General features: G+C 43.1%; 1 protein-coding gene across 4 annotated transcripts in view; it reads left to right on the top strand.

Annotated features, from left to right (window-relative positions):
• Positions 1 to 1,239: 1,239 nt before the first annotated feature.
• Positions 1,240 to 25,328, top strand: part of MITF (melanocyte inducing transcription factor) — a 262,177-nt gene continuing 238,088 nt past the window's right edge. For 2 of the 4 annotated variants that reach the window (XM_036738364.1, XM_036738361.1), the window contains exon 1: positions 1,240 to 1,551. In XM_036738364.1, the coding sequence (XP_036594259.1) occupies positions 1,448 to 1,551 (104 nt within the window). In that variant the 5' untranslated portion in view covers positions 1,240 to 1,447. The remainder of the gene's footprint in view (positions 1,552 to 25,328) is intronic. The other 2 variants (XM_036738365.1, XM_036738363.1) reach the window with 1 other exon arrangement.

Below are 25,328 nucleotides of genomic sequence, written 5' to 3'. Positions count from 1 at the left end.
TGAAAGAGATAGGTTCCCTTGGTAAATTAATCAGAGATAATGCTTTAAGTAACTTCTTGATCGAAAGAAAGAACCTAGTCTCAGTGTGACCTAGCCCAGGCAGAGAGGTCTGGTCGAGGAGATAAGCTAGAATTGGGAGATTTGCCATGCTGGGAATCTGCCCAGTGCCAGAGCAGTGAGGAGCAGAAATGAACAAATCTGGGTTTATACTCTATACTCATCACATAAGATCATGGATTTCTAGTTGGATTTCGGACATTAGAGGGCATCTTGTCCAATCCCCTCATTTCCAGGAGAAGCCCGGAGAAAGGAAGGTCAAGGTCAGTCAGGTAATAAACCGCAGAGCTCGTATTAAAATCCACTTCCCCAACTCCAAATCCAGTCCCCCTTCCACTGAATCGCCCTTCTTTCCCGCAAGCCTCACTGGAGGCCAGGAACAGCTGCCAACTCAAAAATTAAAAGGAGGGGCCAGCATTCTTTTTAGCAACTCCGCTCTCGTGCAGGAACGAAAGTTTTCCTTAAAAGTGGAAGATGCGTTTGAGAACCGGTTTGCAATCAGACTAATTAGGGAAAAAAGGAAAACAGCAGTTTAGGCTGAAAAAAAAAAACAGTAGGGGGAGGGAATTCGCAGTGAGGTCGAGACAATAATATTCTTCATCCCCAAATTGCTGAAGGTTTTCTCCTTGTCTTTTTTTTTCGTTCCTGTCCTGAGCTGGGACAACTACATATTTCGCGGCAGTCCAGCTATCCCGGTTGGCTCGGAGGAAGCCCTTTGATTTTAAGGCAGGGTTCAATACTCCCACTTTTTTAAAGAACCAGAACCTCCATCCTCACTTAAAAAAAAAAAAAGGATCTGCATTGCCAACCCAAATATCTGAGCCCCTGAGGGTGACGGCTAGTGGGCAGACTGCAACTCCCATTAATATCAAACACCCAAGTTTCCAACCTTGAAATGATAGACAGAAAGGGGAAAAAGAAGGAAAGAGACCGGGAAGGGGAATAGGGTGGGGGGGAGGGAGCCCCTGACATTGACAAACAGTCTAAACAAGAGTTGCACACGCTGGTGTCCACTACGTTGCCTTGGGGCCGCTCGTCCTGCTGGGACTTGTAGTCTTCGGGGAAGCCACTTTCCGGGCTGGCGGGGATAGCGGGGCCCCGGGTGGAACTACAGCTCCCAGGGAGCGCGCAGCCACCCGCCCGCTCCGGGTGAGAGTGTGTAAACTAAGCGAGCCTGAGGGAGCAGGGGAGGACAGGGGGGAGGGAGTGGGCTGTGGCTGGCACTGCGAGGGGGCGCCGGGCGCCGTCCCTGGCCCCTCCCCGCCGCGCCCCCGGGCTCCTCAGCTGCTGCTGCCGCTGCCGCCGCCACCGCTGCTGCTGCTGCGGCTGCCGCTGCGCCTCGGCTCGTGCGTGCGCTCCGCTCCAGCCGGACGCAGCGCGGGCAGGAGCCATGCAGTCCGAATCGGGGATCGTGCCGGATTTCGAAGTCGGGGAGGAGTTTCACGAGGAGCCCAAGACCTATTACGAGCTGAAGAGTCAGCCTCTGAAATGCAGGTGAGTGACAGCTGCCAGGAGAGAGGGAGGGGAGAGGAGGACACCTCTTTCTCCTAGCTGGGGGGAGGTACCCCTCTTCCCTGGAGTGCCATGGCCGCGTCCCCAAGACAAGGACAGTCAGTCCCCTCGCGAAGGACCCTGTGCCCTTGCCCCAAGGCGGAGAAAAAACTCTCCCCGACGCTGTCCGGTGCGCAGATTGGCTACGCGGCCAATTTGGGGGCCCCCAATGGGGAAAACGCGGTTGTAGGAGACGCCCACCTTAGAAGAAAGAATGCACCTGTGAGGGATGTTGCTCTCCCGTGGGCCAACCCGCTTAGAGAATGCACATCTGGGGGATGTTGCCCCTCCTCCCCCAGATGTATGCCTTGGAGGGGATTCTCTCCTCCCGCTTTTTTTTTTTTTTTTTTTTTGCAGGGAAGCATGTTGCCCCTACTTTTCTGAAAGGAGGATACTTCTCTGGGGTACCTTGCCCCCTACTTTTCTGTAGGGAGGATGTATAACTGGGGTGCCTTTCCCTTATTTTCTTGTAGATAGCATGTTTCTTTCCTGCAGGAAGGATTCAGTCTTAGTTTTGTGGCCCCCCTTTTCTCTAAGGAGAATGCATATCTGGAGTACCTTGCCCTCTACTTTCCTGCGGGGAGGATAAATCCCTGGAGTATGTTGCCTCACTTCTGCAGAGAGGATGCATATGTGGGGTGCGTCAGAACCCCTCCACCCATCCACCGATTTGTAGGCAGAGTTCATTTCTGGGGTACACTTGCCCCACCCCCTCGCTGCCTCGCAGAGAGCGCACATCTGGGGGACTTTCTTGGCCAAGACCATCCTTCGATGATAGTTCTCCCGCTCCTGAATTCCTGGTGAGGCCCTTGGACCTTGGGCCGCCCCAGGCGCTGGCATTAGGGAGGGTTAGGAGCCTAGGTGAGGCTGGGAAAAGAGTTTTCAGAGGCTCGGATCCGAGAGTTAACAGACGTCTGGTTTGGGGACCCCGCCCCGGCCAGAGAAGTTGGGAGTGTAAGCGGGGGCCACGGACCCCAAAACGAGGGGAGAGAGTGATGGAAGAACCCGAGAGTCTTCTGTCTGAGCAGAGCCCACTCTGGGGCGTGGGTGGGAGGGAGCGGTGGCAAGGGGGTGGCCGCCAGCTCCTTGCCTGTCAGCCCTCAAGAGTCCTGCCCCTCCGAGAAAACCCGCCCCTGGCAGCCTGCAGGTGAGTTTTGCTGGGGCTCTCCCCCTCCCCATCTTCCGGGTAAGGTAAACCTGAGGATGGCCAGGTCCGGGCTGGGGGCTCACGAAGGTGTTTTCCTTCCCAATTCAGTATTCCCCTGGGGCTCAGCCTACCTGGCTATGGTCAGGTCGTCCCATTCAAACCAACTTGTGGGAAAAGTGATGTCTTTGGGCTTGTTGGTTCGAAGGTGGGAGCCAGCTTTGAAGTCTCCTTTTTTGTTTGTTGTGTCTCTCATTTCACCCCAGCAGAAAACTGCTGCCCTGGCTGTTTGAGATTTGCAGAGAGAGGTGGAATCGGGGTTTGAAGGGGACCAGGTGATAGTTTCCTCTCCCTTTGGATGCAGAAACCCCCTTCTCCCTGGCTGCCACTTTCTCTAATTCCTTTCCCACCAGCTTCCCTGGACAGAGTGGGTGACCATCCTTTTGAATCTAGCACCTTTGTCTTTGATTTGCCAGTTCCGCTCTGACAACCCCCCCCCTCCCCCCAAGTCCCAGTGTTGACAAAGTGGGAGGATGGACGGTGGAGACTGGGATGGCTGAAACTGTGCTCTCAATTGCAAGATAAGATAAGGTGCTTACTGGAAAATCTCTTAGCTCCGGCATCTTCGCTTCTCTCCTTGCTGCGCCCTTCCCCTCGCCAGCTCGGGCCCCCAACTGTTAGAAGGGCCCAGAGTGGTGCTGCCTAGAAGTGAAAGGCAGAGGGAGAAGCAATCACTAGTGGGAGCCAGACCCAGCCAGGGATATTGTATGATAACCTCTGCCACCTTCTGGTGGTGGTCTTATTTTGAAGAGGAAGGGGGTTGGGGCATGTTCTAATGGGAATTGAATTTATTTTCCTGATGGATTTAGCAAGCTTCTGAATCCAAATTGTAGAGGAGAAATCAGTGAGTAGCACACCCAGCAAGAAGTGCTGCTGAATCAGTCTGTTTATAAATGCTTAAAAAAGAAGATTGGGAAGAAATGTCATCTGAGGTTAGTTAGGCACATCAGCCCAGCATTGGGGTGAACATAGATGTGTGTGTTTGACTGTTAGGGGTGGGGATTCAGGCTGATGTTGTGTAAAGGGTATTGTTGGGTATTCTCATCGAGAGCTGTTATCTAGCCTTGGCTAAAGAGATCAGCAACATGTAGGTCCAGGGCCATTTACTTTCTTTGCTGTGGTGAAACATGGCCTAGAGAGGGAAATGGTGTCAGGGTTTGTTGACTGGGCTTTTATTTAAAATTACATGAGTCTGAAAGAATAAAGGAAGATCGTATCTGGAAAAATTGCCAATTCAATTTAATCTGAGATAGATTTATTGAAGTGCACTTACAAGGCAGTAAGGATTCCACAAATGACAACTGTCCCTTTCCTCAAGTAGCTTCCATGTTCCATAGAGATGTGTTCAATAGATCGGGGCCTGCATTTTTTCAGGAACCTCATTCTGAAAGTTGGTTGCTGTTATCATCCTTTAATTCAATCACGAAATCAGTTAGCCAGCCAACCAACATTTATGGATCACCTATATCTGCACCTACCACTGTGCTGGTCAAGAATTAAACGAATCTCTTGGGGAGGGGGGAAGGGGCTGGCAAATAGCATCATACTCTGGAGTTAAGAGGAAGTACAGAGCAGAATTGTAAAGGAATTAAATTTAAAAAGTTGTCACAAAACTTGTTTCTGGAGCAGGCACATGTTTTTGGAAACTAACAAAATAAAATCTGTGAATAAGTACATCGAGTTGTCAAAAATTTCCTATAAGTCTTCCACAGTTTTATAATGCATTGTCATCTACATCTGTTGTGTTATTTTATCAGGGCCTCACTTGTTCAGGGTGTTTCCCCCCTCCTCCCCCCTTTTTTGATCCTGCTCTTGCCTAGGACATCTTTCCTCCTTCCTTCCTTTCTTTTTTCCTTCCTTCCTTCTTTCCTTTCTTTCTTCCCTTCCTTCCTCCCCCCTCCTCCTTCCTCTTCCTCTTCTTCTTTTCCTTCTCCTCCTTCTCTTCTCTTCTCTTCTCTTCTCTTCTCTTCTCTTCTCTTCTCTTCTCTTCTCTTCTCTTCTCTTCTCTTCTCTTCTCTTCTCTTCCCTTCCCTTCCCTTCTCCTTCCCTTCTTCCTCCCCCCTCTTCTTCCTTCCTCTCTCTTTCTTTCTCAATCCTGGTTGGGCAGGTCAGGAGAGAGAGCAAAAGCTTAGATTGCTTTAACCTTTTAATCTCTGTCGAAGCTCTAATTTGGTCTGGGCAACCAGGACTTTCCCAGGGCACTGAGAATTGCTTGCTTCCTGGGAACATGGCTCTTCTCCAGGGAGGTTCTCTGACATGCTGGCTATCCTGGTATGGCCATCCCCAGTCCTTCATCTTGTCCCAGACCATTACCCCTAAGGGTCTTGTTGTGTCCCAAACCCATGTTTCCCTCCTGTGAATTCAGCTGTACCCTCTGAGGTCCCAGTGACACCTGACCAGGGTATCTGACTTCCCACATTCAATTGAATTTGCTCTGGGCACCAGAAGGCCTAGTTATGGCTCTGAACCCATCTATTTAATTCTGTGCCTCTAGTCATGCTCAAAGTGTTAATTTCATCTGAACTTTCTTCCAAGTACTCTATGAGGTATCATTTTCTTTTCTCTTTTTTTGGTAACATTTAGAATTATTAGAAATTAGAAATAACGTGAAGAATTATCTTTGCTAATCCACAGTCAATGAATAGATAGTTGCAATCTCTCTAGAAATCCTGTGCTTCATAACATATGTGTTTACTTATATTTTGGCTAAACTCAAGCCCCCAAGTATTTTTTTTTTTTAATAAGGAGATAAATTGTTATTCCAACTCACTCCTCCTTATATTTAGGAGTGCTAAGTTGTTGGGTTAGATTAATATAAAATCCATTTGGTCACATTAAACATGCCAAGTCACTGGTTTTGAGCAAAAGGAAGCAAAAAAAAAAGCCTTATAAAGAAAAGAATTGTTTTCTACTTTGACACACCCAAAGAGATGGTTTAAACATTTGTGTGTCCCTGAGAATGAATTCTGAATGGCAGCAGACTAAAAGTGCTGAACATCGAGTAGCCCAGAATTCGCACATCTGCAGAGTCAGGGAAATAAATTGGGAGCTGGTGAATGAGCTCTTAGCAGCCAAGTCCCTCTGTCTATATGTTTTGGCTTAAAACAACATACGTAAATGCTATAGCATCCTTCTGCCTTTTTAGTGTTTTTGGATCATCTCTATTTCTTAGGCTAATTTTTCAGATGGTAAGCATTCAGGGGCTCTGGAGTTGTTAATACACTTTAAAGACTCAATTTTTCAGAAATGATTTATCTTGTAACCTTGTAATTTTTTTCTCTTTTATCAAATTCGTGTATTTGTTTATTTAGCTTACTGTTCATCAGAGATGAGGAAGAGCTAAATTTGTTTCATTTGCATAGTAACCTTTACTAAGCTTTCTGTAGGCAGCATGGTTTCAGTGATAGAGCCCTGAATTTGGAACCTGTGTACGCTTGAGCAAATCCGTAACTCCCCGGAGTCTCAGTTTCCTTATCTGAAAAATGGAAGGACCGAGATGGAACTAGGAGAGGTTGCCTGGGGCTTTGCTCCAGGGTGCTAACAGTACTTCAGTGGTGTAGAAACAACCCAGCAAAGCACCTTATTAGCAAAAATAATTTGTTAAAATAGGAAGTTGCCAGATATGGCGTTTCTTCCCTCTGGCGGGCTATACCTTGGATGAGTTTTTTCCCAGCAAACCTGTCCCCTTGGCTGGTCAGCATCATTTCTTTGTTCATTTTGTATGGTCCGACAGCAGCAACAAACTCTCTAGTTATGGTTCTGTGACGGGAATGGCCTAGGAAACCTTCCAGCTCTAGATTCAGGCAATGGCCCAGTGGATAGCCTGCTGGGCCTAGAGTCAGGAAGATCTGAATTCCAATCTGGCCTCAGTTGCTTACTAGCAGTGTGACCCTAGGCAAGTCATTTAACCTCTGTATGCCTCAGTTTCTTCATCTATGAGATGGAGATAATAATACCTCCCAGGATGGTTGTGAGAATCAGATAAGATGATATTTATAAAGAAGTGTTTTAAAATTTCAGGTGCTGTATAATCTCTACTTTTTATTATAACATGTGGATGTCTTATCTTTCCATATGGAATGTAAGGTCCTCGATTATAGATTTATTTAGTTTTTGTCTTTGTACTAAAGACCCTAGCATACAGTAGGAGATTAATAAATGCTTATTAATTTTATTTTGATTTAAGTTCATTCAACAAGTATATCAAGTTCTACTGTGTGTCTCCTAGGTGCTGGGAATATACAGATAGAAAGGAAACAGCTCCTGCTCTCACAGGGCTTATGTTCTAATGGGGGTGGTGACCATGGACAAGTCACTTTCCTTTCCTTTCCTTCTCTATAAAGTGAGGCAGTGAGAGCAGGCCAGAATGAGTCTCTTCTTTCATCTTTAAAATTCTGTTTCTCTCCTATCATTTGTTACTTTGTAGCTCCTTAAAGGATTCAGAGACTTTCCTCTTGCTTCCAGGTCACCTGCTGATGATCTGATTTAATAATAGCTAACAATTAAATAGCTCTTACCACATGCCAGGCACCATGCTCATTTGACCCAACAATCCTTCAAAGTAGGTACTGTTTTTATTATTACTATTCATTCCACAAATGAGAAAACTGAGGCACACACAATTTAAATGACTTACCCAGGGTCATATAGCTAGTAAGCATCCGAGGCTGGATTTGAACTTAGGTTTTCCTGGCTCCAGGCCTGGGGTTCAATCCACTGCTACCACCTAGCCTATTCCACATTAGAGTGGAGAACAGGCTTTCTTTGTAATCTAACCTGGAGGGGGCTACGCACTTAAAATTATTTTTGATATCTATATTTCAGTATAATTGTTTTCCTTTGTATTACAATGTATTTTATTTTAGGCATTAACTGTATTCTGAGAAGGGGTCACTAGGCCTCATCCAACTCCCAAGGAGTCCAGGACACCAACAAGGTTAAGAATCTGGGACCTAATATGTCCTGTGTCATGGTTAGGGAAAACGTTCTTTTAAAAAGAAAAAAAATGCTGTCATCCGTCTGAAGCAGCATTGAAATGATTAGAACATCTGCCGTTTTGTAGCCCCTCATGTTCTCAATTTCATTATGTAAATTGACTTGATAGTTTGATTATATTAAAAACTTGATTAAATGAGAATGTGACTTGGAGCTCTATCTTATCAGAGATACCTTTTTCTCCGACTCTGCTCCCCGCTTTCAGATTAGTTATTTATGGACTGTGTTGAGTGGTTTTTATAATTCCCTTTGAGTTACAATGCAGTTTGCTCAGGCTGATGTTGGTATCTGTTCCAGTTGTGCAAGAAGTGGAAAATATCCTTTATTTAGAACAGGTCACATGTGCTTACAGTCAGAAACAGGACCTCAGTGTAAAAAAATGTATCTTGGGACAAATCAAAGTTACTAAGCTTCTTCCTCCAACTGCACGGTGGTAATGGCTTCAGAACGGCCTGTTTTTTGAGAGCTAGGAAACATTATCAGAGAAACAGTGTTTTTCTGATCAGACCTAAGGAAACCAGGAGAGACTTTTCCAAGATGTGAAATTGTTCTAAGATCCTAGATCTGGAGCTGGAAGGGACTTCAGAGGTAACTGAGTCCAACCTTCTCCTTTTACAGATTTGGAAACTGAGGCCCAAAGAGGTCAAGTGATTTAGAATTCTAGATCTCAGGCCCTAAGGGACATCAGAAGACATGGAGTCCAGCCCACTCGTTTTGCAGATGTGGAATCTGAGTCCCAGAGACGTACAAAGTGACTTGCCCAAGGTTAGACCAGCAGCAAGCATCAGAGAGAGAATTTGAACCCAAGCCATTTGATTCCAGAGCCATAGAGTTTGAACCCAAGGAAACCACTGGGATCATCCAGTCCAACCTTTCATATTCTGGATTAGAAAGCTGAGGCCCGGAGGGGGCCCCTCCTCTGTGTCAGGCATTTATAATACAAGTTAATTATAGGAGTGTTTGATTAAATTTTAAATGTGTGTGCATGGAAGAGGAGAGTTGAGAAGATGCTATGAATATATTAAATGCAATAGCTACCCACTTTGGGGAAACACATGTAGTTTAAAATAATTTTTTCCAAGTATTTTAAAACATCTCATATGGGTTATTATGTGGACATGAAATGACACAACACCATTATTTTTATTGAGAAAGATGAGGGAAAAGAAATGTTAGAGTTCTTTCCAATAGTTCAAATGAGATAATATTTGTAAAGCACCTAAGCATAGTACCTGGTGTATAATAGGTGCCTAATAAATGCTTGTCCCTGAACAAGCATTTATTAAGCACCTTCTATGTTCTAGGCACTGTGCTTAGCATTGGGGATTTAAAGAAAACAAATACATAAATAAATAACCCCCCTCAAATTATTAAGATTTCTCCATTTACAGTTGGTTGAATTGCTTTGCAGTTCATTAGGAAGTGGAGTACATAATGATGGGAAAGATGAAAACAAATACCTACCAGGTGCTGGACACTGTGCTAAGTGCTTTACAAAAACCTCATTTGATTCTCACAACCGCTATGAAAGGCCGTTTTACAGTTGAGGAAACTGAGGCTGACAGCGGTTAAGTGACTTGGCCAGTGTCACACAGCTAGTAAAGTGTCTGAGTCAAAATTTGAACTCAGGTCTTCCTGACACTAGGCCCTGTTTTGTATTCATTGCACCACCTAGCTGCTGATTTGGCCCAGAATTTGACTGCTAGTTCTGAAGCTTCTCCTGCTTTAGAAATGTGGCTTGTTTCTCTATTTTCTTCCCTCTTTATGTTATAGAACTCCTTCAGCTCCTTCCCTCTTTTCCCCAGTTCTCCTCCCTTTCGCCCTCTCCAATTCGAGCTGGCTTTTCATGATAGATAGGAGAGATAAAGAGAGACACCTTGTGTTTGTTTCATCCGCTGAAATGATCAGGGTCTGCCCTGATCTCTGGTCTGTCTTTTAGATTGTAAGCTCCTCACGGACAGGGACTATCTTTTGCCTCTTTTTGTATCCTTAGCCTTTAGCACAGTGCCTGACACACGGTAGGTGTGTAATAACTGTTAATTGATTATTGATCGATTGAACTGAGCCCAAGAAAAAAGCTTGTATTGGAATGGAGAGAGTACATACAGGCTTCCAAGTGGCAAGTGAGAATCCCCAGAATCGCAGCATGTTTGTTGGAAGAGACCTTTAGGACATCCAGTCCAACTCAGTTCCAGGAAAGAGCCCTCGCTCCTACATATGTGAAAGACAGCTCTCTGACTTCTGCTTGAAGACCTCCAGTGTGGACCAAGACACCGCCTGTAGGGCCGCTTTGGCCAACTGTAAATTGTGAAATCTTAGTCATTTTTTCCTTCTGTTTATTTTGTCTTTCTTTACATCCCCAGCGCTTAGCTCAGTGCCTGGAACACGGTAGGCTGTGGTGCAGCCCCAATCATCAGGGAGTTTGTCCTGACATAAACTTAGTGACTTCGCAACTGTCTCCCCTCATTTCTCTAGGACTGATCCAGTGACGCTGATTTAAGGCCTTTCACCACTCCAGCGGCCCTCCTTTGGGCGTCCTTCAGTTCATCAGCATCCTTTCTAAAATGAGATACCAAGAGCTGAAGACAGGTCTGCCCGGGGCAGAGCGGTGAAGGAGCATTGTTTCACTGGAACATTCCCTGGCCTCAAGGAACTTCCATTCCCCTGGGAGAGATGCACTGAGAGATCACTCTCCAGGCTTTGTGTGTGGGACCCTCTCCAGGCGGAGGCTGATTCTTAAGTCCTGTGAATGGAAATGTAGAGAGGACAGAAGAATCTGGCTGACATCGTTGTTAAATTCAAGGAGCTTCCATTCCTTTGAGAGAGGTGCATTGTAAATATCACTCCCCAGGCTTTGTGTGTGTGTGGGGGGTTCCCTAAGATCTTCTAAGTTGGAGGCTGATTTTTAAGTCCTGTGAATGGAAGTGTAGAGACAGAGGACAGAAGAATCTGGCTGACATCGTTGTTAAATTCAAGGAGCTTCCATTCCTTTGAGAGAGGTGCATTGTAAATATCACTCCCCAGGCTTTGTGTGTGTGTGGGGGGTTCCCTAAGATCTTCTAAGTTGGAGGCTGATTTTTAAGTCCTGTGAATGGAAGTGTAGAGACAGAGGACAGAAGAATCTGGCTGACATCGTTGTTAAATTCAAGGAGCTTCCATTCCTTTGAGAGAGGTGCATTGTAAATATCTCTCCCCAGGCTTTGTGTGTGTGTGTGGGGGGTCCCTAAGATCCTCTAAGTTGGAGGCTGATTTTTAAGTCCTGTGAATGGAAGTGTAGAGACAGAGGACAGAAGAATCTGGCTGACATCATTGTTAGATTAAAGTGTTTTTTTTTCTTTTTGTTTCCAAAGTCATGTAGCACTTGCTAGTCTTTACCAATTGACCACCTAACTCTAAGCAGAGCTCAGTTTTGTTGTTGCGTTCTTACTCCTCCCTCCTCCTCACATTTTCTCAATATTTTGGCCTTTCTTATATGCTGCGAATGTCAGTAAAGCCAGATGCCAAGACCAGATTTCTTTTAACTTCCTTTCTAGTGTTGAACCTTAGAACCATCATTCACTAGACTTGGGGCTACTGAAAGGATTTCATTGAATTCCTGCCTGAATTCCCTCCACCAATACAGATTGCAACTTATCTATGACTTAGTGAATAAGTTAGGCACAGGTAAGTTAAGAGATTTGCTCAGGACTGTGTCTAAAACATAGCAGGCTCTTTTCTTTGCCTCTGGGACTTTTAGCTTTTGTAGTTCTTAGCTTGAAACAGATCTCCATCTCCCCTCTCTTCTGTGCCTCCAGGTATATAAACTGCCTCTTCATTGCTCTTTTATGAGTCCCCCCTTAGATTGGAAGCCCCTTGAGGGCAGAAACTGACTTGCCAGCTTGCTTTTATTTTGCAACACTGAGTAAGAGCTTAATAAAAGCTTTATCATTCATTCCTTCACTTAATAAATACACGTTGATGGATTGATAAGATTGCCCAGCCTACCAGCTAGTATCAGGAGCAGGAATCACACCCAGATTTTCCTGACTCTGAGTCCCAGCAGCCTTATACAATATGCCAAGATACTTAGATGTCACATAATAAATTCATTTGTCATTGCCCAGGGATCCCTGCTTAAGGATTAGAGAAGGAACAGGAAGGAACATCACAGAACCAAGGACTGACCCTGAAATTTATTTGTGTGTGTGATACTACCTGTAAAAGCTATAAATGTTCATTGTATTATATTGTATTATATGGCATACACATATACAGGTGTGAACACACATACATGTATTATGTATATATATGTATAGACATGCACACAAAATCCATACACACGTGTATACACACACACACACACACACACAAATATTTATTATATAAACAAATCTATACATTTAGTTTTTTTTTCTCTGTGGACCTGTCCCTGTCCCCACTTATAGGGAAGAGGAATCATTAACATTTGTTCTCATTTTTATATGTAAAAACACAGAGTTGGGTGGGCAGTTAGGTGCCACAGTGGATAGAGCATTGACCTGGAATCAGGAGGACCTGAGTTCAATCCAGCCTCAGACACTTACTCGCTGTGTGACCCCGGACAAGTCACTTAATTACATGATTACATAAAAAAAAGTAATAAAAACACTGGAAAACTGAAAGATGGTCATAATGCCATAGAACAGAGGCACCCGCTGTCATTTTACAGATGAGAAAGCTGAGGCCCAGGCATGACTCAGCAAGTTAGCAGCAGATATAGAGCTCGATCCTTGGTTTTCGGTCTCCTGGCTGCTAGTTCAATAATCATCCCACTCCTCCATACAATTCTACATATGGGTTAAAAATTAACCCCAAATATGGCTTAAAAAATAGACCAGAACTCCTGACTCCCAATCCTGTGTTTCACCCACTGGGTCATGCTTCCTGTCTAAAGCGTCTAGAAAAGGTCAGACTGGGTAGAGAAATTTAAAAAGGAGAACCTTTCCCTCCCACACACCACCTACCCCCAAAGCAGACACCAAATATGGCATACCCCCAGACAGTGACATGTTTTTCCTTCAGATGACACAAATTAAAAAAAAATTCAAATACCTTAAGATTTTCATAGCAATTCTCCAAACTCTGAATTGCAGAATAACTTGCTTCAGTCTAAAAATTATACATGAGTGTATGTTCATTTGTTAATAAATTAATTAATTAATTGCCCTTCCCCCATTACCTTGCATTTAATGTATTATATTTCTTTGTACATAGTTATATGTACATGTTGCCCCTCTGGATAAAATGTAAGCTTCCCAGTGCCCGAGTACCTGTAGTAAGGCAAAGTAGAATCCTCCTTAGAAGCAGGGAAACCTGCTTCGAGCATAGGGTAGCTATGTGACTCTGGACAGGAGCACAGACAACCCTCTAAGACCTGAAGTTACAGAACAGTTGTGCTAGTCTTCCAGATTTCCACTGCTAAAGGGAGTTTTCTATGCTGATGAAAAGACAGATTTAGTAGCATCCCGTCCCCATCTCCACTGCCTGTCCCATAATATGTATGAAGAAATGCCTGTTGATTTTAATATAATTCAGTGTGATTTTTAATATGACTGTTTGTCTTGATATGATGACTTTCTAGGCATGCTTCTATGTGATCTGTAGAAGAACTGTATTTTGGATGCTGACTTTGGTCCACTTCCTATCCTTTGTCTAAGAAGATGATGCTGTTGGACCAATTTCTATAGTATATGCACAATGAGTTTTTGCTCCAAGGCGGGGTGGATTAAATTGAGTCATCCACATACTCTTACCTAGTGCTCTGTGTCACCAATGGCACACATTTGAGAGATGACTGAATTTGGATTAGGAAGACAGGAGATGATGACCTAGGGAAAAATGTATGTGTTTGTATGTGTGTGTGAGTGTCTGTGTGTGTGATCTTCCATGTGAAGCTATCGCTGGAGGAACACTTATGGAGAGGAAGAACCATTTATCCTGAATATTTTGGTTTTCTATGTGAAAGCCCTGGGAAGATTAAAAATTGAACATGGGGGCATAAGACAGAGATTGAAAGGAGTAATTCCTGACAGATTTTACTCTGATGCCAGGAAGCCTTAGATTTAGGAGCCAGATTGATTTAGGACTCAGAAGACCTGGGTTCTAGCTAACTGTGTGACTGGAGAAGCCCAGTCTCTGGGACTCAGTATTCTCAACTATAAAATTGGGTACTTGGACAAGATAATGTCAGAAGTCCCTCCCTTCTTGAACATTCCCCAACTCCTGTGGCTGTGTCGGCAGATCAGGAGGAGAGCTGTCTCAAGCGTGCTGCATTTTTTTTAAGCACATGCATCGTATTGAAATCTCATCTGTTTAAAGGAGCCGTGGTAACCTTGCTTCCTCTTTTTGTAGGCTAAAATTGAAGACAGCCTGCCTAACTCTGTAGCAGAATTTGTGACCTCAAACGAAGCCCACAAATGGGCCGACTATATTTTTAATGTCTGTTGCCAAATTCTAATCTTTTTCTTGCTATTCAAATGCAATGGAATTAAAAAAAATTCTGTAACTTTGTAATATTTCTAAGGAATATTATGTAATGTAATATTTAATGTTAATAATAATGTTTAATGTTTATGTTAATATTAATAATAATGTTTAATGTTTAATAATAGTGTAATATTTCTTCATGTCATAATCAGCTTTTCTAGATTCTATATTAGGATTTTACTTTGTAGAATGTATGCTCCCTGAGGACAGGCTCTTCTTTTTTTTTTTTTTTTCATTGTATCCCCAGTGCCTGATCATAAGTGTTTAGTAAGTGATGAAGTCAATTGAATTTCCATGAGGGCAGAGACCATTTTCCATTTTGTCTTTGTATCCCCAGTGCCTGCAACATAAGTACCTATTGAGTTAGAATGCATTTGAACCTGTTCTTGGGCTGGTCATGCTCTAAATTTAGCGACTCTGTAGTGGGATCCATATAAACTTTGCAACTATAGCGCTCTTTGGCAGGAGATAGAAATGTCAGCTATTATTATATTCTTTGAGTGCTAGCTCCCTCCTCAAAATATTTCATACTTATCTGTATAAATGTTATATCCTCCCCCAGTAGAATGGAGGCTTCCATTGGGCAGACTGGCTCTCCTTGGGTCCTTTGATCCCTAGAGTGCCAAGCTGTGCCTTATCAAATTAGGTGCTTAATAAATGTCTGTTGCATTTAATTAGTTGGAATATACTTGAAAGCAGAGTTATCCTTTAAGGTCATTAACTTGGGGGTGGGGGTGGGGGTGAGACACTTGTGTTATTGAATCATTCGTTTAGAAATGGAACCATCCAAAATAGCTCTCTGGAACAGGCCCTATAAACCATAAGCAGCTGGCTGGTGGCTATTTACATAGCGAATGTGTTCTGAGTACCATTTGGGAGAAACTTAAAGATGGTGCCCAGTGGTTTGTATCAAGTTGGAAATTCAGTCTGCAGACTTTCTGGAACCACAAGTTACATCATCTTGGCCGGGTCATTCCAACCCTGATTAGGATAGACAAACACTAATAATATTTCATCTAGATAAATGCTAACTAATGATGCGATCTGGGAATGTGTTACTAATGATACCTTGTATTTTGATACAGTAAGTGGGGAGCTCAAAGCTTGTTCCCTGGGCTAACAAATGGGCTTGGTCTTGGTAGGGTACCTTTGCTCATACTGTCTACGTAGCTGAATGCAAATAACTTCATTATAAGGCCCTGAATCACCAGTGGCATTTGTGTTTTTGTTTCTGTCGCTGGTGCTTCAGATCACTTGTCTTTAGGGGAATCTTTTGGGTTGTGGGGCTCTGAAATCCAGCATAACATACCTGAAGCAGCTGCCTATCACTTCCTGGGAGACATCTTGCAATGCAACTCATTCAGTGTTTTTTAAAAAGTATTCTCCTTTCTCCCCTAAATTCCTGGCTACTTCTATTGAGGACAATTCAGAGCAGTCCCCTGCCCCATTCACACTCAGATTTGAATGTAAATATTTGACATTATACTTTTGCTGTTGAGTTTTCTATCTGAGTGTTGAATAACTCTTTCCCCAGAGCTCTGCATTGTTTATTTTTAAGTTTTATTAATGCCTTTTTAAAAATACCAGCTATTTCCCAATGTATTTCCTACTCTCATTGAATTCTTTCTCATAACAAAGAAGAATATTTAAGCCAAACTGATGAGCAAAATGATCCCGGTATTTGTATCTTTGTGCACCTGTTGTCCCCTACCTCTTTACTGAGAAAAGGGAAGTATGTTTTGTCATTTCTTCTCTGGGGCCAAGAGTAGTCATTATGGTTAATCAGAGTTTGGATGTCTTTTCATAAGTTTTCTTTCATGTTAATTCAGTTCAATTCGTTAAACATTTATCAAATATCTTTTATGTGCCCAGTACTGGGGACAAAAATAAAAGGTTTTTTTTTTTTTTAATCAAGGGGATACTTAAACTCTACTGGAGGAGTTTCCATTATAATCATTGCATATTTTTTTCCTGGTTCTTCTTATTTGATTCTGTCTCACTTATATATAAGTCTTCTTATGTTTCTCTGAATTCCTCCTATTTGCAGTTCTGAATGGTCAGTCAATGAAAAAGCATTCATTAAGCACCTACTATGTCTCACACCCTGGGCTAGGCACTGAAGATAGAGAGATAAAATTGAGACAGTGGCGTAATAATATTCCATTGTATTTATATAACACAATTTGTTCAGTCACTCCCAATCATAGGATCATAGATTAGGAGCTGATAGGGATTTTAGAGGTCATAAGATCATAAAACAAGAAAGGACCTCACAGGTCATCTGGTCCAACTTCCTCATTATACAGATGAAGAAACTGAGGTTCAGAGGTTCAGTGATGATTTTTTTTTGATTGTTGTTGCCAGTGGATATATTGGTGTGTATATGAGAGTTTTCTTTCTGACTTGGATTTTCATGGGATATGTGCCAAGTAGAGTGGGACTCCAAGCTCTGTTTTGGAATAAGAGGTCCAAGAAGACAGGAAATTTATTTAGTAGGACCAAAGTAAAAGGGTCCATTTGGCAAATTCACATTAAAGACTAGGCATTGGTAATGAATGGACTTCCAGTAGGTCTCTCCCTGAAGTGAGAGCTACTAGAAGAAAAGTGGGTGAAAGTTATGACTGTCAGAGGTTTTCCAAACCACTTCCCAGGGACTTAGATTTCCTGAAGTGATTTTCCTTATAGAAGCTTAGTGCAGAGCATAAAATACAGCTGTTACTTTAATTTGGATTCAAAGTATGGAGCTTCAAACAAATTGAAGTCATCTGACCAGTAATTTTATTGAGAAAAAGGGATGAAAGTGGTTGTGGGACATACCCACATGACCCGATGTGTTTTTCACAGAATTGCTGCTGAACAAGGGTTGAAAAAACTCCCTTCAGCCTGGGCTCCCTTCCTAATGAATTCCAGGCTACGTGTAGATGTTGGGAGCCTCCCACAGTGAGGGTCTCCATGCACAGGAAGATTGCGACAGCTGTTTTGTCCAGAATAGGGCTTTACCCTGTCATCACTGAGCTAGACTTCTCTCTTCTTGCCTCTTCTACAGTCCTGCAATGCCACTAAGCTGCTCTTTTATACTCATAAGGCATCATTAGATCTCAAGGGAAAAGGGTAAAGAAATTTGGGGCAAGGGTAATGGCCTGGACAAATGAAATCTCTAAATAATCTCCAGATTCCATTTTCCCTGGAGATCTAAAAACAACACAGTTCCTTGATCGATTTAGATGTATTATCTGAGTTGAATTGAGTTTCCTTGACTTTCAGACATTTAAGGGACCAGGAAGTGGTCAGGAAGAAGAGGAGAAAAGAAAGATAGAGAGACAGAGAAAGAGAGAGAGGGATAGAGACATAGCAACAGAGGGAGGGAGGGAGGTAGAAAGAAAGAGGAGGAGAGAGAGAGAAGAGAGGGGAGACACATAGAGATAGAGGTAGAGACAGAGACACAGAGGGACATGCAGAGGGAGAGAGTCAGAGACAGAATGAGAGAGACAGAGAAAGGGAGAGGGGGGAGAGGGAGGGAGGGAGAGAAGGAGAAAAAGAGGGGAAGAGAGAGAGAAGGGAGAGAGAGGGAGGAGAAAGAGATTGAGAGAGAGAAGAGAAGAGAAGGAAGAAAAGAGAAGGAGGAGAGATAGAGATAGTATGGGACAGGGGGGAGAGAGGGAGAGGGAAAGGGAGAGAGAGGAGGAAAGAGAGAAGAGAAGAGAATAGAAGAGAAGGAGAGTGGGATGGAGGGAGGGAGAGGGAGAGGGAAAGGGAGAGAGAGAAAGACAGAGAGAGAGACAGAGAGACAGAGACAGAGACAGAGAGGGAAAGGGAGAGAGAGAAAGACAGAGAGAGAGACAGAGACAGAGACAGAGAGGGAAAGGGAGAGAGAGAAAGACAGAGACAGAGAGAGACAGACACAGAGAGAGAGATATTCAGGTCATTGAATAATCCACAAACTAGATAATCAGTCCCTGGGTAGTTAAGGGTGGAATGCATGCCATGTTGTGGTTGATGGAGATTCAGAGTTGAATAGTATTTAAAAATGGCACGTGTTATTTACATGTGAGAGGTTGATCCTGTTGTTGGCACCAGGATAATTGTCGTTATCTTTCTTGGCGAATTTTCTTTTCATCATAATCACAGACTAGAGGTCGGTGCAGAAATTAATCATGAGATGCACTAATTGGCATCACAGAATGCCATGGCTCTCAAGCTGCTGGGCTCCAGGGTGGTAGAAGTGCAGAAATCATTTCAATGAACTACCTTTAATAGCTTAAGTATAACCTAGGGCTCATGGGTTATTGTTTCCCATTTTACGGACACCTCAGCATCTCTCCAGTTGCCAGGAGGCAGCTTAGGCAGATCATCCATATCGTTGTCCCATCACTGTTCTTACACCTCTAGGAGCATTATCTTTCCTTTTTCCATAGTGGCACCCAATGACACCCACCTGTCATCCCAGATATTTCTTTTCCCACTGGTAGTAGAAAGTCATGAACGATCCAAAAGGATGGAGGGAGAGAGGTAGAAGGGAAGAAAGAGAGGAGAGGGAGAGAGAGAGACAGAGATAGAAGCAGGGACAGAGACACAGAGGGATGGAGGGAGGGAGAGATAGAGGTAGAAGAGAAGAAAAAGAGGGAGAGGAAAAGAGAGGGCGACAGAATGAGAGAGAGAGGGGGAGAGAGAGAGAGAGAGAGAGAGAGAGGGAGAGAGAGAGAAACAGTGACAGAGGCAGAGACAGAGAGAGACACAGAGGGAGAGAGGGAGGGAGAGATAGAGAGAGAGATGAGGGAGATGGTGGCTATCTTTAATATTTTCTAAGTCAAAATTGAAAAAATCTTAGTGTTTCAAGAGAGGCTAGGTCACATAGGGTACACATAGATCATTGGACCTGAAGATAGGAAGTCCTGTGTTCTAATCCCACCTCCGAAATTTATCAGCTGTTTGATCTCAGGCAGATCACTTAGCCTTTCAGAGACTCAGTTTTCCAGATCCATAAAGTAGAGATGATATTACTTTTATTATGTATAAAGAAAATAGTTTACAAATCTTATAGTCCTATATAAATGTGAATTTTATCATATGGAAGACTGAATGTTCTCAGTGAAAATTTATTAACAATAATGTCTCAGTTTTTATCTTTTATTCATAGCTACAGATATTCTTTATCTGATAGAATAATTTTATGTACTAACTGGCTTGTGTGGCTGAGCTGGCTGGTCACAAAGAAAGATTTCTGGAAAGCAAAAAGGAAGGCTATTCCACTAATATGGCACATAGTAGGTGCTTAATAGATGTTTGTTAATTGATTAGTAAAAAAAAATCCAAGAAATGGGCACAACTTGATTTTTAGTGAAATCCTTACTGCTCTTCTCATTTCTGTAACACTTTATGCCTAACAAAAGGCTTTCATCATGGCCAACCCTGTGAGACAAGTAGTTTGAGGTGGTAGCCTCCTTTGACTAGAGAGAGAATGGAGGCTTGGAGAGGTCCAGGTTTGTGGCCATTCAGAAGCAGAGTGGGGACTCTGCTCAAATCATTCTGAACAAGCCCAGCAATGACTTCTGGTTCATTGCCAGTGAAATGAGAAATAGTGCAAGGGACCAGGATGTGTTCAGATGCTGGCTTTGGAAGTTGCTAGCTGCATCATCCCAGGGGGAGGGAGCTTTACCTCAGTGGGCTTTAGTATTCCCATCTGTGCAAAGGGCAGAATCCTTGTACTGCCTGCCTTTGCTGGCTTTTTGAGAAGGAAGTGTTTTGAAATGTGAGCTCTTCAGCTCCTCTTGCCATCATTAATTGGAATAAGAATCGGGATGATGGCATGCGTAGAGGACTCCCATTTTTGAGTCTAAGATGGTGGCAGTGGATAGAGTACTTGAGCCTGGAGTCAGGAGGACCTGAGTTCAAATGTGACCTTAGACATTTACTGTGTGACCTTGGGTCAGTCACTCAGCCTCTGTTTGCCTTCATTTATTCTAATGTAAAATGAAGATAATAATAGCATCCACCACTTAGGGTTGTTCTGAGGATCAAATAAGATAATATTTGCAAAGTGCCTGGCACACAGGCTCTACATTCATGCTAGCTATTATTATTATTTTTAACTGTTTTATTTATTTGTTTATTCATTCATTTATCTATGTATCCATGTATTCATGTACCTATCTATCTCTCCCTCCCTCCATCTATCTACCTATCTTTCTATCTATCTGTCTATCTATCTATCCATCCATCCATCCCTCCATCTATCTATCCATCCCTCCATCTATCTGTCTGTCTTCTTTCCATCCATCCATCCATCCCTCCATCTATCTATCTGTCCATCCATCCATCCATCCTTCCCTCCATCTATCTATCTATCTACCTGTCTGTCTATTTATCTATCTATTTATTATGTCATTATTCTTAACTTGTATCCACAGATCTTGAAGGTTCTGTGAATAGATTTTAGGGCATCTATAAACTTAGAATGAAAAACATTTTTTTTCCCACTAACCTTTGGTTTTCTTTGTAATCCTCTGTATTTTATTTTATGCATTTAAAACCAATCTTCTGAAAAGGGGTCACTGGCTTGCCAAAGGGGTCCATGATAACCAGAAGAGTTAAGAATCGCGGGTCTAGAAAAGCAGCTCTTTGAGAGTAGAGATTGTATTTTTTTGTGGATTTCTAACCCCACTGCCTAGTGCATGGCCTGTTAGTCAACAGCATTTCTTAAGGACTGTCATGAGCGCCCCTGTACAGAGAGAGGCAGAAATACTGCCTTTGTCCTTGGGAAGCTTCCATTCTAAGGGGGAAAAGATGTGCAAACAACTACATACATACAAACATGTAGCGTATAAGTGGAAGATAATAGGTGGCAGCTGTGTGCTAGGCACCTGGTTAAACACCAGGAAAGCAAAAACACAAGCAACCCCCCTCCCCACCCCCTTTTTTTATCCTTAAAGAGCTTAAATTCTAATGGAGGAAGATTGTACATAAAAGGAAGCTGGGAAAAGGATGGGGAAAAAGTCCAGAGAATCAGTAGCAAAGCTGGAAGAGACGTGATCATGGATACCCTGACCATTCCCTCAAATGGGAGCCAAGGGCAGGTAATCACCAGCTTGAGGGAAGTGGCCACAGGGATAGCGGCACTGGCAAAGTAAGAAGGAGGGGGAACAGTCCACAGAGGAAGGAGCTGAGGTCATTGCAGAGAGAAGGCACTAATGGCGAGGTGGGAGGTGCAAGGTGGAGGGAACCCGGAGAGGCCTCTTAAAGAAAGTGAGATTTGAGCTGAGTCTTGAAGGAGGCCAAGAAAACAGGCCTGGCCCAGAGTAGACACCCAATAAATGCTTGTTGATTGATTGATTGACATGAAATATTTCATAGCTCTAAGTGATCTAATAACCGCACTTCAGACCTATGGAGATTTCTCGAAGCCAGATATGTTATAAATACTGAACCATAGTTAACTCTCTGATGCCTATGTGTACCGTGTAAACTCCTTCCCAGCCTGGTTTCCCCTGAGAGATTTGTAGACTATTGGAGCTCAAAGGGGCCTCAGAGATCATCCAGGCCAACATCCTTATGAGATAAAGTAACAGATCTGGTCATTTAATAAACAATCTGGAATTGTTTCAACTATGGTGCGCGCGCTCTCTCTCTCTGTCTCTCTCTCTCTCTCTCTGTCTGTCTCTGTTTCTGTCCCTCTCCTTCTACTGCTTTCACTTTTTCAAATGAAACGGGGATTAGACTTGCTCTCTTTGGTCCAGGAAAGCAGAGAGAGAGGATGAGAGAGAGAAAGAGAGATGGGAACTTGGGAAAAATATAACTAGATCTTCATTAAAATTTAATGTTTCCTTCAGTTATTTAAAAACACATCGCTATTGGTGTCCACAACACAAAAAGGGTTTAGAACCCTTGCTCTGGGGGAAGAATACTTTATTTTAGGTTGGGTAAAGTCACATGAAGGGAAAACCCAATGTGAGATATGGGTGAATAAAGAAGACATGCCCTACTTAGGGTAAAGCGCATAGCCTCTCAGAGAATGGAAATGATGGGCTCATCCTTTCAGATGCTTAAGTAAGTGAACAAGATTACCCACCTGAGGCAGAAATCCAGCTCTGGGGCAGGCTGAGGTCCTAAATAGGGGAAGACTCAGGGTTGAGTTGGGCCCATTGAAAACAGTTCTGGAAGTGTGTGTGGTTCAGCTGCTGCTGGGATATCGAAGTGGAGGGAATTTGGACAATCAGAGATTCTTATTTCTGTTCTTGGGGAATTGGGAACCATTAATAGTGATCTCCCTTGCCTCCAAAATGGCAGAGAGGTGGAAAGTAAGAACAGGTATTATCTTTGTCAAATAAACTGTCAGGAGTATTTGGTGTGGACTCTGTAAAAGGAGAGGGTTGATTGGATGGCCTCTGGTGCCCTTTCTGGCTCGAGCTCCATGATTCTGTGACCCAAGATTGGTCTCTAAGAGTTCCGGGGCTTCCCTGATAAGAACAATGTGTTTGGAGTTGGAGGACCTGGGTTCGAATCCCCATTTTCCCACTTTGTACTGGTATGACCAAATCAGTTATCTCATGTGCGCCTCAGTTTTCCGACATTGAATGGGCTGGACTAGATTCCAGCTCTAAACCTGTGGTTCTGTGGCCTAGAGAAGCTTTCTCCGGGTGAGAAAAGGCCCATGAGATGGTAGCATTAGTCACCTCAGAAAGGATATTTATTTATAACTGGCAGCAGAAAGAGAAGTCCTTAGACCTTTCACTAGGTTTTTAGTGTTCATTTAAAGAACTTAATGCCTACTTTACAAACCGAGTGTCGAGGTGTTTGACTTAAAAATAGGACTGTAGTTAGTCACACGTTGGGTCTAATATTTCTTACAAGAAATAAGGAATTGGCATCTGGGCATCTGTTAACCCTTCCAGGTCCTTGGAAGCTAAGCATTGTATCTTTTGGTGGGGAACCAATACTGTCATGGTTTCTTCCAGTGAACAAAGCTGCTTGGATGAGAAAACAATGTTGACTTTTTCAAATTTTGTAGCTTTAAAAGAAGGAAAAGTCAGTTTTCTTAGAAATTTGTTTTGAGCTGGCAAAAGTTGGTTTCTGTTTCAACAAATCGCATTGGGTATATCCTGACAGATGTGCTGCAAAACCTGATGTCAGATAAAATAAAATTACAGGGGGCAGTTAGTTCTGTAGGAACAATGTTGTCTTTGGGTGATCAGCTGAACTTTGCAGTGGGGTTTGGTCATTATGTGTTAATGACATTATTGCAAAAGAGGCATGTTTTGCGTGTATGTATGTGTAAGTGGCGGGCATATTTAGAGACTCCATTTGATCCTACAGAGGAGAGAGAGGCCTAGACTTCTAATGAGGTGAAGGCAGGTGATGCAGGGTAGGGTCAAGCCCCTGAGTCTAAGATAAATAAGGGCCACCCATGTAGGGCAGGTGACTAGGTAGTCCCTATAAAATGATTTCTAAAGACAGGAAGATCCTGGGTAAAGAGGGCTCAAGTGTGGTGATAGAGTAGAAACTTAACCCTTGGGATGTGCATAATCAGTAATATGGACGTGTCAGGCAGCATAGTTTGTGGTGTTTCTCACCCTGCATTAAATATGCTCCCTCGCTGCCCAGGAGCTGGAGACTGTGGCTGGCAGCTTTCTGTTTGTCAGTGCTTTAGTTCTGACTGGGTCTGTTAATTGTTTTTCATGTGAGTGTTCTCTAAGCTCGAGTCTGTCCTGGGGTTGTTTATCTGTGGCATGCCAGAGTTTTTAGAACATCCCTCTGTTGCGTAATGAACTTCTGCCTTGACTTGTGGGCGTGAGGAGTATTAGTCAGTGAAAAATATCGAGTTAAACATTTGTCAATTAAAAGGTATAATGGTCTAAGGGAAAAGAAGAAGTTATAAAGTCCTAGTCTATTAGTTCAATGGTGGAGGGTGTGTGTGTGTGTGTGTGTGTGTGTGTGTGTGTGTCTGTATGTTAAAATCCACCTGCTATTTATGGGGAGAAAACAAAACAAAGATACAACTCTCATCCAGATTGTCCTTAACACTTTTTATGGGCAGTCAAGTAAGGGACAGGGCATGCCTCTGAGACTTGGCGTGTTGATTTTTCATGACCATGAGGGTAATTAAGGGGAATGTCTGAAGAGGCTTTTTTGCATTTGATATTTACAGAGTTGTGGGTTTATTTTTCATAATAGACAGCCCCTCTCTTTTGAAATGAGCTTTCTTTGGGTGATCCAGCAGGGGCTTATAAGAAGGCATCTTTCTCTTGTCTAGAGGGAAATTTGTCTGCCTTTCCCCACAAAGTTAATTCTCAAGAACAGCCTTAATTGCTCTTGGCAATTGTGAAACTATGTTCTTGAAGCCCTTTTTATGATAAGAATATTAGCTAGCATTTTGAGGGCACGTGACTGTTTGCAAAGTGCTTTGCACAGAATTTCATTTGATCCTTACAACATCCTTTCAAGGTAGGATCCATTATTAATCAATCAATCAACATTTATTAAGCACCTACTATGTGCTAGGCATTGTACTATTATCATCATTATCTCATTTTACAGAAGACAGGCAGCTAGGTAGGTGGTGCAGTGGATACAACACTGGACTTGGAGTCAGGAGGACCTGAGTTCAAATGTGGCCTCAGATGGGTGAGTCACTTAACCTTGGCTTACCTCATCAGGTAGTAATAGCACCTACCTCCCATGGTTGTGGTGAGTCTCAAATGAAATAATGTAAAGCATTTTTAGCTCAGTGCCTGGCACATAATAAGCATATAATAAATGCTTGTTAAAATTTAAAAAAAATGATTAATAAGGAAACTGAAGCAGATAGAAGTTAAGTGACTTTCCCAGGGTCACACAGCTAGAAGTATCTGAGAAAGGATCTGAACCCAGGTTTTCCTGACTCAAAGCCTGTCAGTCCATCAACTATGCTACCCATCTACCCCTGCAGAAACAGATCCAGATTTGAGAAGATTGAATGTTCATTTGTTGAAGTCTGTTCCAATCCAAGGACAGGCTTTGCTGGTACTGGTGAGGTGTGGTTTTT

Source organism: Trichosurus vulpecula, chromosome 9 (genome assembly GCF_011100635.1).
Source record: "Trichosurus vulpecula isolate mTriVul1 chromosome 9, mTriVul1.pri, whole genome shotgun sequence".
In the NCBI taxonomy this organism is placed as follows: Eukaryota; Metazoa; Chordata; class Mammalia; order Diprotodontia; family Phalangeridae; genus Trichosurus; species Trichosurus vulpecula.
The sequence above is the reverse complement of the archived record's forward strand: the minus strand, read 5'-3'. Positions and strand labels throughout refer to the sequence as shown.